Here is a 13612-nt window from a genome sequence, read left to right as displayed (position 1 = left end):
GTCTTTTATTAGAATTTAAGGGTGACACTAGCCACAGTGTATTTGCTATACAATATGTCAACTAGTCAACTAATTTCCACTAGTTTAGTGAGATTGAAAATTGGAGCTTTTAAAATTTCTTGGTTGGGGGGCGGAGCCAAGATGGCCGCATGAAGGCAGCCTCTTACCGGAGCTCTCTCACAAGGTCTGTCAGATTCCCATAAAAAAGTGAATTTGAGCAGATTTGAGAGAGTCAGAAACCGCGAGCAGCCTGCGTGGGGCAAATTTCCGAGCCGGGCGAGTCTGAAAGGCCAGAGGAACGAACCTGCAGGCGCGGAGAGTGCTCGGTGCGGAGCTGCTCCAGACCAAGGCGGAAGCGGCCGGCCGGGAAATCCACGTGGGAGACGAGCTGGGAGAAAGCTGGGCGCCCGAAACCGGCAGAGATCCCCAGGCCTCCCAACACAGGACGGCAGTCTCTGGGAGCGACGAGAGGCAGCGCAACGCCAACAGCCGCGAAAACACCCAGTTCTGACGCTTGCAAAACCCAGGATCTCGGCCTCTTGAACTTCCGGAAGACTCAATGGCTAGGTAAGCGGCTCTAACCCCTCCCCCCCTCACCCAGAGAATTCCTCGGGAAAAAAAAAAAAAAACTGAAACAGAGGAGAGAGTAGCGGAGCTTCACAGGACAAATACTAGAAGCTCATTAGTACCAGAGGGGAAGAGTCGGCAGGGGGCCAAGCCAGGAGCCCAGACGTAACCTTGCTCCCCCAGGGGAAGCGCCAGTCATCAGCTCAAACAACAAACAGCTGAGACCATTGCTGAAAAGCAAGTGCTGGAGAGCACCCATAGGGAGTGAGACGCCAGGGAGCCAGACCCCTCCCCCACACCTCAGGAAACTGAAGGTTATAATTTTAGACTCACAACCCCCAGAATAAGAAAGCTGGGACAGAAAGCCCTGAGACTCACAGATAGAAATTCGTTCTAACGCCAGCAAAAGGCAATCCAACATGAAGAAGAACACAAAAAAACCGAGGACAATAGATTCTTTTTATGGAGACAGGCAGGATCAAAATATCGACTTAGAAGAAGATAGCAATGACACGGTAGATACATCAGATACCTCAAAAGCTAATATGATCTGGTCTCCAGCCCAAAAAGCACTGCTGGAAGAGCTAAAAGAGGATTTTAAAAACCAAATTAGGGAGCTAAAAGAAAATATGGAAAAAATGGAAAAAAGGGAGAAAAAATCCACTGACGAAATCAAGTCCCTAAAGAATAAGATTGGCGAAATGGCTACGGAGATTCAGAATCTAGAGAGAGAAAAGGACACCCTGAGAGGTGAAATCAACCAATTGAAAATGGAGGCTCAAAAGCAAAATGTAAACACTAACTCATTTAAAATTAGACTTGAGCAAGTGGAAGCTAATGAATCTATGAGGCATCAAGAAGTAATAAAACAAAATGTAAAGAATGAAAAAATAGAAAAAAATGTGAAATATCTGATTGGCAAAACAACTGACCTGGAAAATAGATCCAGGAGAGACAATTTGAGAGTTATTGGTCTACCGGAAATCCACGATGAAAAAAGGAGCCTTGACAGTATCTTCGAAGAAATTATCAAAGACAACTGCCCAGAGGTCCTAGAACCAGAGGGCAAAATAGTCATTGAAAGAATTCACCGATCACCTCCTGAAAGAGATCCCAAACTGAAAACACCAAGAAATATTATAGCCAAATTTCAGAGCTATAAACTTAAGGAGAAAATACTGCAAGCAGCCAAAAAGAAGCAATTCAAATATCGTGGAACTACAGTCAGGATCACGCAGGATCTCTCAGCTTCCACATTAAAAGACAGGAGAAATTGGAATATGATATTCCGAAGGGCAAAGGAGTTGGGACTACAACCAAGGATCAACTACCCAGCAAAACTAAGCATAATTTTCCAGGCAAGGCGATGGACATTCAATGAAATAAGGGAATTCCAGACCTTCCTGATGAAAAGGCCAGAACTCAATGGAAAATTTGATCTCCAAATACAAACCTCAAGAGAGACATAAAAAGGTAACTGGGGGAAAAACCCCACAAACTTCATTAACCAATAAGCTTAGGTTGTTTACATCTTTATGTGGGATTATATCATCTTATGTATGTTTTTTATGTATATATATATATATACATATACATATATAAGTCATTCTTGTGAATGGTACAACTATTGTGACAAATGAAAGGGATATACATAGGTTGTGAATGCCTGTATAAATTAACTGATGTAAAGATATAAAATATAAATAAGAGATATAAAGGGAGGGCTATGAGGGAAGTGGTAAGAAGGTTGTAGAAAAGGGTAAATTACACCAAAGGAAGTGGCAAAAAAACATATTATAGTAGAGGGAAAGAAGGGAGGGAGAAGAGCAGTATTTGAGCTTTACTGTCATCTGATCTAGTTCAAGAAGGGAATAACATACTCTGATAAGTTTAGAAATCTAACTTGTCCTACGGGAAGTGGGAGGGAAAGGGGGGAAAAAGGGAGGGGGGAGGGCAGAAGGAAGAGGAGAAGTAGCAAGTGGGTAACGGTTAGATAAGGGAGGGGAATAAAGAGGGAGGGTTAACTGAGGAAAGTGGCGGTCAAAAGCAAAACTTTGTTGGGGAGGAGAAGGGGAAAGGGAGAAATAAAAGCATAAACAGGGGGAATTAGGATGGAGAAAAAGACACAGATAGAAATCATAACCCTGAACGTGCAGGGGATGAACATTCTCACAAAACAGAAGCAGATAGCAGAATGGATTAAAAACCATAATCCCACAATATGCTGTTTACAAGAAACACATCTGAAACAGGGGGATACACATAGGGTTAAGGTAAAAGGCTGGAGTAAAATATATTGTGCCTCAGCTAAAGTAAAAAAAGCAGGTGTAGCAATCCTAATCTCAGACAAAGCAAAAGTAAAGATAGATCTAATTAGAAGAGATAAGGAAGGACATTATATCCTGCTAAAAGGCACCATAAACAATGAAGCAATATCATTGCTTAACATATATGCACCAAGTGGTAAGGCATACAAATTCTTAGAGGAGAGGTTAAGGGAGTTACAGGAAGAAATAGACACCAAAACTATAATATTGGGAGACCTCAACCTCCCCCTTTCTGAACTTGATAAATCTAACCTCAAAATAAATAAGAAAAAAGTTAAGGAGGTAAACAGAATTTTAGAAAAGGCACATATGATAGACCTCTGGAGAAAACTGAATGGGGATAAAAAGGAATATACTTTCTTCTCAAAAGTACATGGCACATACTCAAAAATTGACCATGTACTTGGGCATAAAAACCTCACAATCCAGTGCAGAAAAGCAGAAGTAGTCAATGCATCCTTTTCAGATCATGATGCAATAAGAATCATTTTTAATAAAGCACCATGGAAAAATAAGCTAAAAACTAATTGGAAACTAAATAATTTAATTCTAAAGAGTGAGTGGGCCAAAGATCAAATCAGAGAAACAATTAATAATTTCATTCAAGAGAATGACAATAATGAAACAACATACCAAAACTTATGGGATGCAGCAAAAGCTGTTCTTAGGGGAAGTTTTATATCTCTAAATGCCTACATGAATAAAATAGGGAAAGAGGAGATCAATGATATGGGCATACAGCTGAAAAAGCTAGAAAAAGAGCAAATTGAAAACCCCCAATTAAATACCAAATTAGAAATACTGAAAATCAAAGGAGAGATTAATAAAATTGAAACCAAGAAAACTATTGAATTAATAAATAAAACAAAGAGCTGGTTTTATGAAAAAACCAATAAAATTGACAAACCTTTGGCCAATTTGATTAAAAAAAAGAAAGAAGAAAATCAAATTACCAGTATAAAAAATGAAAAGGGTGAGGTCACCTCTAATGAAGAGGAAATCAAAACAATAATTAGGAATTATTTTGCCCAACTGTATGCCCATAAATTTGACAACCTTAGAGATATGGATGAATATCTACAAAAACATAAACTGCCCAGACTAACAGAGAAGGAAGTGAAATTTCTTAATGACCCCATATCAGAAAAAGAAATTGAGCAGGCCATCAACGAACTCCCTAGGAAAAAATCTCCAGGGCCAGATGGTTTTACATGTGAATTCAATCAAACATTTAAAGAACAACTAATTCCAATACTTTGCAGACTATTTGGGAAAATAGGGGAAGAAGGAGTCCTACCAAATTCTTTTTATGACACAAATATGGTACTAATACCTAAACCAGGTAGAGTTAAAACAGAGAAAGAAAATTATAGACCAATTTCTCTAATGAATATTGATGCAAAAATTTTAAATAAAATATTAGCAAAAAGATTGCAGCAACTCATTACGAGAATAATACACCATGACCAGGTAGGATTTATTCCAGGAATGCAAGGCTGGTTCAATATTAGGAAAACTATTAGCATAATTGATCATATCAACAACAAAACTAGCAAAAACCATATGATCATCTCAATAGACGCAGAAAAAGCCTTTGACAAAGTACAACACCCATTCCTATTAAAAACACTAGAAAGCATAGGAATAAGGGGAACCTTCCTCAAAATTATAAATAGCATCTACCTAAAACCATCAACAAGCATTATTTGTAATGGGGATAAACTAGATGCATTCCCAATAAGATCAGGGGTGAAACAAGGATGTCCATTATCACCCCTATTATTCAATTTGGTTCTAGAAACATTAGCTGTAGCAATAAGAGAAGAAAAAGAAATTGAAGGAATTAGAATAGGAAAAGAAGAAACTAAATTATCACTTTTTGCAGATGATATGATGATTTATCTAGAGAATCCTAGAGAATCAAGTAAAAAACTACTTGAAATAATAAACAACTTTAGCAAAGTTGCAGGATATAAAATAAACCCACATAAATCCTCAGCATTCCTATACATTACTGACAAAGCCCAACAGCAAGAGATAGAAAGAGAAATTCCATTCAAAGTTACTGAAGGCACTATAAAATATTTGGGAGTCTATTTGCCAAGACAAACCCAGGGCCTATATGAACATAACTATGAAACACTTTTCACGCGAATAAAATCAGATCTAAATAAATGGAGAAATATCAGTTGCTCATGGTTAGGCCGAGCTAATATAATAAAAATGACAATTCTACCTAAATTAATCTATCTATTCAGTGCCATACCAATCGAACTACCAAAATTTTTTTTTACTGAGCTGGACAAAATAATAACAAAATTCATTTGGAAAAACAAGAGGTCTAGAGTATCTAGGATATTAATGAAAAGACATGCTAGGGATGGTGGTTTAGCCACACCAGATATTAAACTGTACTACACAGCAGCAGTCATCAAAACTGCCTGGTACTGGTTAAGAAACAGGGGTGTGGATCAGTGGTATAGGATAGGTACACAAGTAGGTGAAATCAACAAGTTTAGCAATCTACTCTTTGATAAACCCAAAGAAGCCAGTTTCTGGGCTAATAATTCACTATTTCACAAAAACTGTTGGGAAAATTGGAAAATGGTAGGGCAAAAACTGGGCATAGACCAATATCTTACACCATATACCAAAATAAAGTCAAAATGGGTTCATGATTTAGGAGTAAAAGTTGATACTCTAAGTAATTTGGGAAAGCAAGGAATAGTTTACTTATCAGATTTGTGGAAAAGTAAAGAATTCATGACCCAACAAGAGATAGAGAGCATTACAAAATGCAAAGTGGATAATTTTGATTATGTCAAATTGAAATGTTTTTGTACAAAAAAAGCCAATGCAACAAGAATTAGGAGGGAAGCAGAAAATTGGGAGAAAATCTTTGCAACTAGTATCTCTGATAAAGGCCTCATTTCTAAAATATACAGGGAGCTAAGCCAAATATATAGGAATACAAGCCATTCCCCAATTGAGAAATGGTCAAAGGATATGAACAGGCAGTTTTCAGAGGAAGAAATTAAAGCTATCTACAGGCATATGGAAAAATGCTCTGGATCGCTGCTGATTAGAGAAATGCAAATCAAAACAACTCTTAGATACCACATCTCTCCTGTCAGATTGGCTAAAATAACAAATCAGGAGAATGATAAATGCTGGAAAGGATGTGGGGAAATTGGAACATTGTTGCATTGCTGGTGGAGTTGTGAGCTGATCCAGCCATTTTGGAGGGCGGTTTGGAACTATGCCCAAAGGGCTATAGAAATGTTCATACCCTTTGACCCAGTAATACCACTTCTAGGGTTGTATCCCAAAGAAATCACGCAAGCGGGAAAAGGACCCATATGTACAAGAATATTTATAGCAGCTCTCTTTGTGGTAGCCAAGAATTGGAAAGCAAAGGGATGCCCATCAATTGGGGAATGGCTGAACAAGCTGTGGTATATGAAGGTGATGGAATACTATTGTGCCATAAGAAATGGGGATGATGCAGACTTCATAACAACCTGGAAAAACCTACACGACATAATGCTGAGTGAGCGGAGCAGAGCCAGGAGAACGTTGTGCACAGCCACAGATATGTGGATTCCTTGAGGACCAACCCTGACATACTGCGCTTCTCTCAGCAACCTAAAGGGGCAAGGACAACTCCAGGGGACTCACGATGGAGAATGCTATCTTCATTCAGAGAAAGAACTGCGAAGTTTGAATACAGACTGAGGCACACTACTACATGCTCGCCTTTTCTGCTTCTCTTTTGTTTTTGGTTTTGGGGTTTTTTTTTTGTTTTTTTTTTTTTGGTTCTGTTTCTTCTTTCTCATGATTCATTCCATTGGTCAAAATTCTTCTCCACGACTTGACTAGAGCATAAATTAATTCAATGCGAAGTTATACATGACAGTTATATGAGACTTCATGCCGTCTTGGGGAGGGAGGGGGGAGGGAGGGGAGAAAAACTGGAACTCAAAACCATGTAGAACCGTGTGTGGTAAACTAAAAATAAATAAAAAATAAATTAAAAAAAAATTTCTTGGTTAATTAATTTGGAATTTTAATAGGCTGTTTAGTTTTGTACGTTTATATTTTTCTGGAAAATATATGATAATAGGTACATCTATCCACTAAATGAGATAATGTTTGTAAAGTGCTTTGCAAATCTTAAAGTAGTAGTCAGGTATTGTCAAACATATAAGCATTTATTAAGTCTCTCCAGTGTTCCAGGACAGAAGGAAACAGGCATTTATTAAGTACCTCCTATGTACCAGGCACTGTGCTAAGCACTATACAATATCTCATTTGATCCTTAAAACAACCCTGACAAGACAGGTGCTTTTTTATCACCATCTTACAGTGAAGGAAACAGAAGTAGGCAGAGATTAAATAACTTGCCCAGGGTCACACAGCTAGGAGAATTATAGTCTTCTTGATCCAGGCCCAGCACTCTAGCTGTCAGGCATCATTATTGTCTAAGTAACAGAGAAATTTAAAATTATATAAAATTTAATTCTAGATATTAGAAATATTTTCAGTAGTTTCTTTTGCTATTTTATTTTTAAATCTTTAAATGATATTTAGGTAGAAACTTAGGAAGGAACAAATTATAAAATTAGCTTTTTAAAGAATCATATCAAGTTCATAAAGTAAATACTTTTTACAGTGGAAGACTCATTCATTTGCCTTATTGAGAAAGAGAAAGATAGAATATGAATTGTAAACTCATCAAACATTAGATTTGGAAGGAAATCTAGAATGCATCTAATCCAACCCCACATTTTATAGATGAGAAAGCTGAGGTCTAGAGAAGGTCGCTGATTTGTCCAAGGTCTCACAGTTAATTAATGGCAGTGTCATAACTTGAACAGAGTCTACACTCTCCTCTATTCTACAGTTCTATATATCATGACCTAATGTTGATTACTATGAACACGTCATTCCATGAGAAGTGTTTTTCTCCAAATGTAGGAAACTAGTAGTGAAGTTTCTATTTAATTATTTCCTTTCTACCACATGATGAAAAATCCATGTTTGCTCTTTCCTTGACATTTCTGAAATGTATACATCTCTCCATAGTTATTTCTTCCTGAATTTTCTCCATATGTGTTCATTGATGATTAGGTTAGATCCTCTGTAAGCATGCATTGGTATAATAATCATGATTCTCTTTTCTCATCTTTCAGGCCAATAGCTTTACCAAATATATAACTCCATATATTGTAATTTCAGGAGTGCTAGCAATGAGAGGATACCTGGTGTTCATAATTCTGAGTTGTGTCTTTCTCTATTATGTACTTCATTGCATTTTGTGGAGAGATAATACCAGTTGGTAAGTTTTATTTTTCTCTTTAAAGAAAACACCCTGATTGGTTGATTTATTGTAAATATACATTGAAATGAGTTTTTTGTAGAAATAAATATCACCGGGGACTTTCTGAATCTCTCTTCATGTCCATGTATATATTAAGTGTAATAAAAACACTGTAGCTCTGCTGTGGAAGTAGGCCCACTGAAGATAGTACATTTACTTAATACAGCCTTGTGCTTCAACAGACTGTCTTTTAAGAAAGAGCAAGGAGCAGTGTGGTATAGTGGGAAGAGAGATAGCACAGCAGTAATAGTATCATGGAGACGGCATGGGATTTAGAATCAGGAAACCAAGATACGCTTCTTAGCACTCCTTCTTAAGTAGCTGTAAGAGTTGCAAATCACTTAATCTCTCTGAGCTTCAACTTCCTTCTCTGTGGATATAATAACAATTGCAGTGCCAATCATACAGAGTTGCTGTAATGATTCATAATGTATGTGAATGTGCTTTGTAAGAAATTATCACAGTATATTATTGATTACAAAAAAAGGTGTAGCCTCAACTCTTTATGATACAGACTATTTGTTGCTGACTCATTTTTTGTCATGTCCAACTCTATACAACTCCATTTGGGGTTTTCTTAGCAAATATAGTAGAGGGGTTTGCCATTTCCTTCTCCAGCTCATTTTTAACAGATGAGTAAACTGAGGCAAATGGGGTTAAATGACTTGCCCAGGGTCACATAGTTAGCAAGTGTCTGAGGCCAGATTTGAACTCTTGAAGATGAGTCTTCCTGACTGCAGACCTAGTGTCCTATCCACTGTGCCACCTAGCTGCCCTGGGTACAGATTATACTTTGTTGCTATTGCTCCAGGCTTACTTGAACTAATGGAGGAATGGGTTCTTTGACTTTGTGGTATTGGTGGAAGTCAAAAACTAAACTAAATTTACCTTCAAATGAAGGTATCCCTGGAACCTGAATTAAATATTGACAACTTTATGTTGAAGTAACTGAGCAGTACATATTAAGATATAGCAATAAGGATACATAAGTGGTAAAATGGAAAATTAATATTCAGATTATTTCTTGCCTCCATTTCAAAATTCCTTTTGGAAACCCATGATGTTCAGTCTGATGAAACTGCAATATTTGTGTAATATTTCATGAATATTGTTTTTCCCTTTAATACAAAATTACATTTGCTACAGTGAGTCTCCTTTGAAATATCACACATTGAAGACTTCGAACATTTATGTGCACTTTTGATAGAGGGAGAACTTCCCCAGAGAGAATTTTCTATTCTGGCATTAGTTTGGGTAGCTTTTTTTCCCATCCCCATGCCCAGAGATCTGTGATTAAAAATAGTTTTCAATGACCTTTAAAGTACAGAGCATGTGACTTTGACTATTAAGTTGAAATAAATTAAATGCTAGTTTCCTCTTGCATGCAAAGAAGCACTAACGTAAGCTCCTTAGGTCAGCATCAAGTCCTAATTAGTTCTTCCTTAGCTTGTATTTGAAAGCTAATGATACATTTAGGCTGGCATTTAATAAATGCTTATTGAATTGAATCACTTTCTACTTGTCCTTAGTTTAGGCTATTACTAGGGTGATTCCCTGAGGTGATTAGTTAACCAGTCCTCTTCTCTCTACTTACAGTAATAAAAGAATAGATGCTGCAAATCCTTAGGTAACATATGCGATATACAATGGGCAGTTCTAATAGAAAAGAGACAGCAGAACCAGGTATAGCAGATAGATCTAACCTCAGATTCAAGGCATGGGTTCAAATCCTGCCTTCTACGTAGAATGGGCTATGGGCACCTGGGTAATTTACTTAATTTCTTGGTGCTTCTCCAGGGTAGTGGTATCAAACTCAAATAGAAATAGGGGCTACTAGACTGTACATAATAATCCCTGCTGGCCATATATTGACTTAACCAGAAGTAAACATTATCTTCATTCTATTGTGTTTTATTGATTTTGTTAAATATTTCTCAGTTATATTTTAATCATATCCCCAGATTCTTGGAATTGCAGCCATCTATACTAATAGGAAGCAACATTATCACTTACCTGCGTTATTAGAGGGAGTTCCTTACAACAATGAAATCATAGGTCTAGGGGTGGGCAAAGTAATTAATTCTAAGAGAAGTTACTGAGGTTACAGAAGGATTTGTTTTCCTTTTGGCAGGCCACCAGTCAATCAATTATTTCCTGTTTTTGCTTCACAGGCTACGAGTTGTAGAAATGAAAAGGTCGCCTGTGCTGTCTTGTTCATCGAAGCCCGCTTTTGAGTCTCTACTGAGGTAAAAATCAAAAGGGAAATGTGGGATGTTGTTACTGTTTTGTCTCAAAGCCATTTTTCTCATGTTCCTTTGTTTTAAGGCAAAGGCAAATAATAGTCACATTGTCACACTGTCAATCAAACATATACAAGGAAGAGCCTGGATATCCTGTTGCTTCTTAGCTTTAGAGAGTTCTTATAAAGAACTGAAATTTCTGTCTGTTTGCCTGAGTGAGGTTAGACAGGATTTGTCGATGAAAAGGTCAATTGTTTGGCAGCTTCTCTTTAAAAAAATCAAGAAAGGGGAGACCCTTTGACCCAGCAATACCACTTCTAGGTCTGTATCCCAAAGAGATCATAAAAACAGGAAAAGGATCCACGTGCACAAAAATATGCATAGCAGCTCTTTTTGTGGTGGCAAAGGTTTGGAAATTGAGGGGACGCCCATCAATTGGAGAATGGCTGAACAAGTTGTGGTATACGAATGTAATGGAATACTATTGTGCTATAACAAATGATGAGCAGGCAGACTTCAGAAAAACCTGGAAATACTTATGTGAAGTGATACTGAGTGAGGGGAGCAGAACCAGGAAAACATTGTACACAGTAACAGCCACATTGTGCAATGGCTGACCTTGATAGACAGTTCTTCTTAGCAATGCAAGGATCTAAGACAGCTCCAAAAGACTCACAATGGAAAATGCTATCCACATCCAAAGAAATCTGAATGCAGATGGAAGCATAGTATTTGTTCACCTTTTCTTTTGTTGTTTTGTTTTGTTTCTTGTTTCTCGTGGTTCTTCTCATTAGTTCTACATCATAACTAATGTGAAAATATGTTTAATATGAATGAATAAGTAGAGCCTATATCAGATTGCATGCCTTCTTGGGGAGGGGGGAGGAGAGAATGAGGGAGAAAATTCAAAATTAAAAATCTTATAGAACTGAATGTTGAAAGCTAAAAATAAATTAATTAATTATAAATTAGAGCTTATTTATATAAAATTGAATTGCAAAAAAAAAATTCTCCCTGATGTTCTGTTATTCCCTAATTTGCCTCTTCTCTTTCTTGCTTTCAGAGATTAACTTTCAAGCTTAGAAATTTGCCCTGATTTTCGTTGTTTAATAACCTGCATTTAGCATGATTGTTAATTAATCTGCCTAAAGGTATAAGGAAATATAATGAATTTATTTTAAAAAAGGAGTCTTTTCCTTCCCTTATTCACCTTAATTCTGTTGTATCTGTATAGTGAACCCAAAATAAATAGTGATGAAGAATTCCCTGCTCTAAAGATTAAAATAGTATAAAGTGGTTGGAAACTTCAGTTTTGTGTTTTTCCCTTAATTTAAAGCTCAGTTATCCATACTTCTTATTCATCCTACTTTCACATTTTTAAATAAATATTTTATTGATACTTTAAAAAACTGCTTTTACTTCCCAGTAAATCCTCCCACCCACAAAAGAGAAACCTAAGTAAAACAAAGGAGCTTAGCAGTCATGTCTAATAGTATATTCCAAGAAACCCATCCAAGCGAAATCAGCCTACAGGTATTCGAGGATGAAAATGGAAGGAGGACACTAAATAGAAGAAACATTGGAAAGACTGGCCAAGATTTTTATAACAAAGTTTTTATATCATCAAGGAAAAAGGAACCAACACAATTGGCCTGAAACATCACAGTCCTCAACATGTCAGTCAGTTACTGAGCCCCTGTTCTGTGCCAGGCACAGTGCTAAGCACTAGGGATGCAAAGAAGAACAAAAGATAGCTCCTGGTCTTAAGGACTTCACATTATAATTGAGGAGACAACATGCAAACAACTATGTACAAATAAGCTATATATGGGATAAACTGGAAATAAGCAACAGAGGGAAGGTGCTGCAATTAAGAGGGATCAAGAAAGGCTTCCTGTAGAAAGTGAGATTTTGGCTGGGACCTAGAGGAAGCCAGGGGAGCCTAGGGGAAAAGGTGAGGAGGAAGATCATTCCGGGTATAGGGAACAGGCAGTGAAAATGCCCAGATAAGAGAAAGTATGTCATGTTCGGGATTGTGTCAAAGAGTATGTGAGGGAGGGGATGGGAGTATGAGATGTACCGATACTGAAAAGGTAGGGGGATGTAAAGATTGCACTAAAGAAAAAAATTATGGGGAAAGCAACAGTATTAGACTTTAGAAAAGAGCTGTGCTGTAGGTCACCTTTCATTGAAGGTCACCGGGGAATGATCCACAAAGTATTTGAAGGCACGGAAGATACCAAAGGCATGGAAAAAATCTTTGACTATAATAATGATCAAAAATCTGTAAAGAAAATGTCCATTATTACCAAGTTTATTTTCCCACATATATAAAGTTTTATGAGAACAATCTACATATAGATTGAGGACATCTTTGATGAAGGTTGTAGTAGGGAACAGGAAGACTTTCACAAGCAGGATTGTAATGAGAAGACTGGTTTGAATCTAGGTTCTGCCATATGTGACCTTGGGCAAACCTTTTAAATTTTCTTGTCCTCCACTTTCTCATATTTAAAATGAAAGTGTTGGATTTCAATCAGTCTCCCAGTTCTTTTTTTTTTCCAAATAAATTTATAATTTATTTTTAGCATTCTTTTTTTTAAAGATGAGTTTTGAATTATTTTCTTCCCAGCAATATGATATCAGTTATACAAGTGAAATCATGCAAAACCTATTTCCATATTGACCATATTACAAAAAGCAAAGCAAGAAAAATGCAGTGAAAAAGTTATACTAGATCTGTACTCAGATTTCATCATTACAATATTGCTCTATGTACCATGTTCTCCTGGTTCTGTTCACTTCACTTAGCATCAGTTCATGTAAGTCTTCTCATGTTTTTCTAAAACCATCCTGTTCATCATTTCTTATAACAAAATCGTATTCCATCATAATCATACACTACAAGTTCAACCATTCCGCAATTGATAGACATCCCCTCAATTTGCAATTCTTTGCTACCGCAAAAAGAGCTGCTGTAAATATTTTTGTGCATAAAGTCCCTTTCATTTTCTTTGATTTCTTTGGGACACAGACTTACAAGTGGTATTGCTGAGTCAGAGCGTATGCACAGTTTTATAGCCCTTTGGGCATAGTTC

General features: G+C 37.0%; 1 protein-coding gene across 3 annotated transcripts in view; it reads left to right on the top strand.

Moving 5' to 3' along the window:
* ST3GAL6 (ST3 beta-galactoside alpha-2,3-sialyltransferase 6) overlaps positions 1-13612 on the top strand; it is an 85463-nt gene that overhangs the window by 37333 nt on the left and 34518 nt on the right. For all 3 annotated transcript variants that reach the window (XM_036744456.1, XM_036744455.1, XM_036744457.1), the window contains exons 3-4: positions 8133-8232; positions 10446-10520. In XM_036744456.1, the coding sequence (XP_036600351.1) occupies positions 8144-8232; positions 10446-10520 (164 nt within the window). In that variant the 5' untranslated portion in view covers positions 8133-8143. The remainder of the gene's footprint in view (positions 1-8132; positions 8233-10445; positions 10521-13612) is intronic.

Source organism: Trichosurus vulpecula, chromosome 2, assembly GCF_011100635.1.
Source record: "Trichosurus vulpecula isolate mTriVul1 chromosome 2, mTriVul1.pri, whole genome shotgun sequence".
In the NCBI taxonomy this organism is placed as follows: domain Eukaryota; kingdom Metazoa; phylum Chordata; class Mammalia; order Diprotodontia; family Phalangeridae; genus Trichosurus; species Trichosurus vulpecula.
The sequence above is the reverse complement of the archived record's forward strand: the minus strand, read 5'-3'. Positions and strand labels throughout refer to the sequence as shown.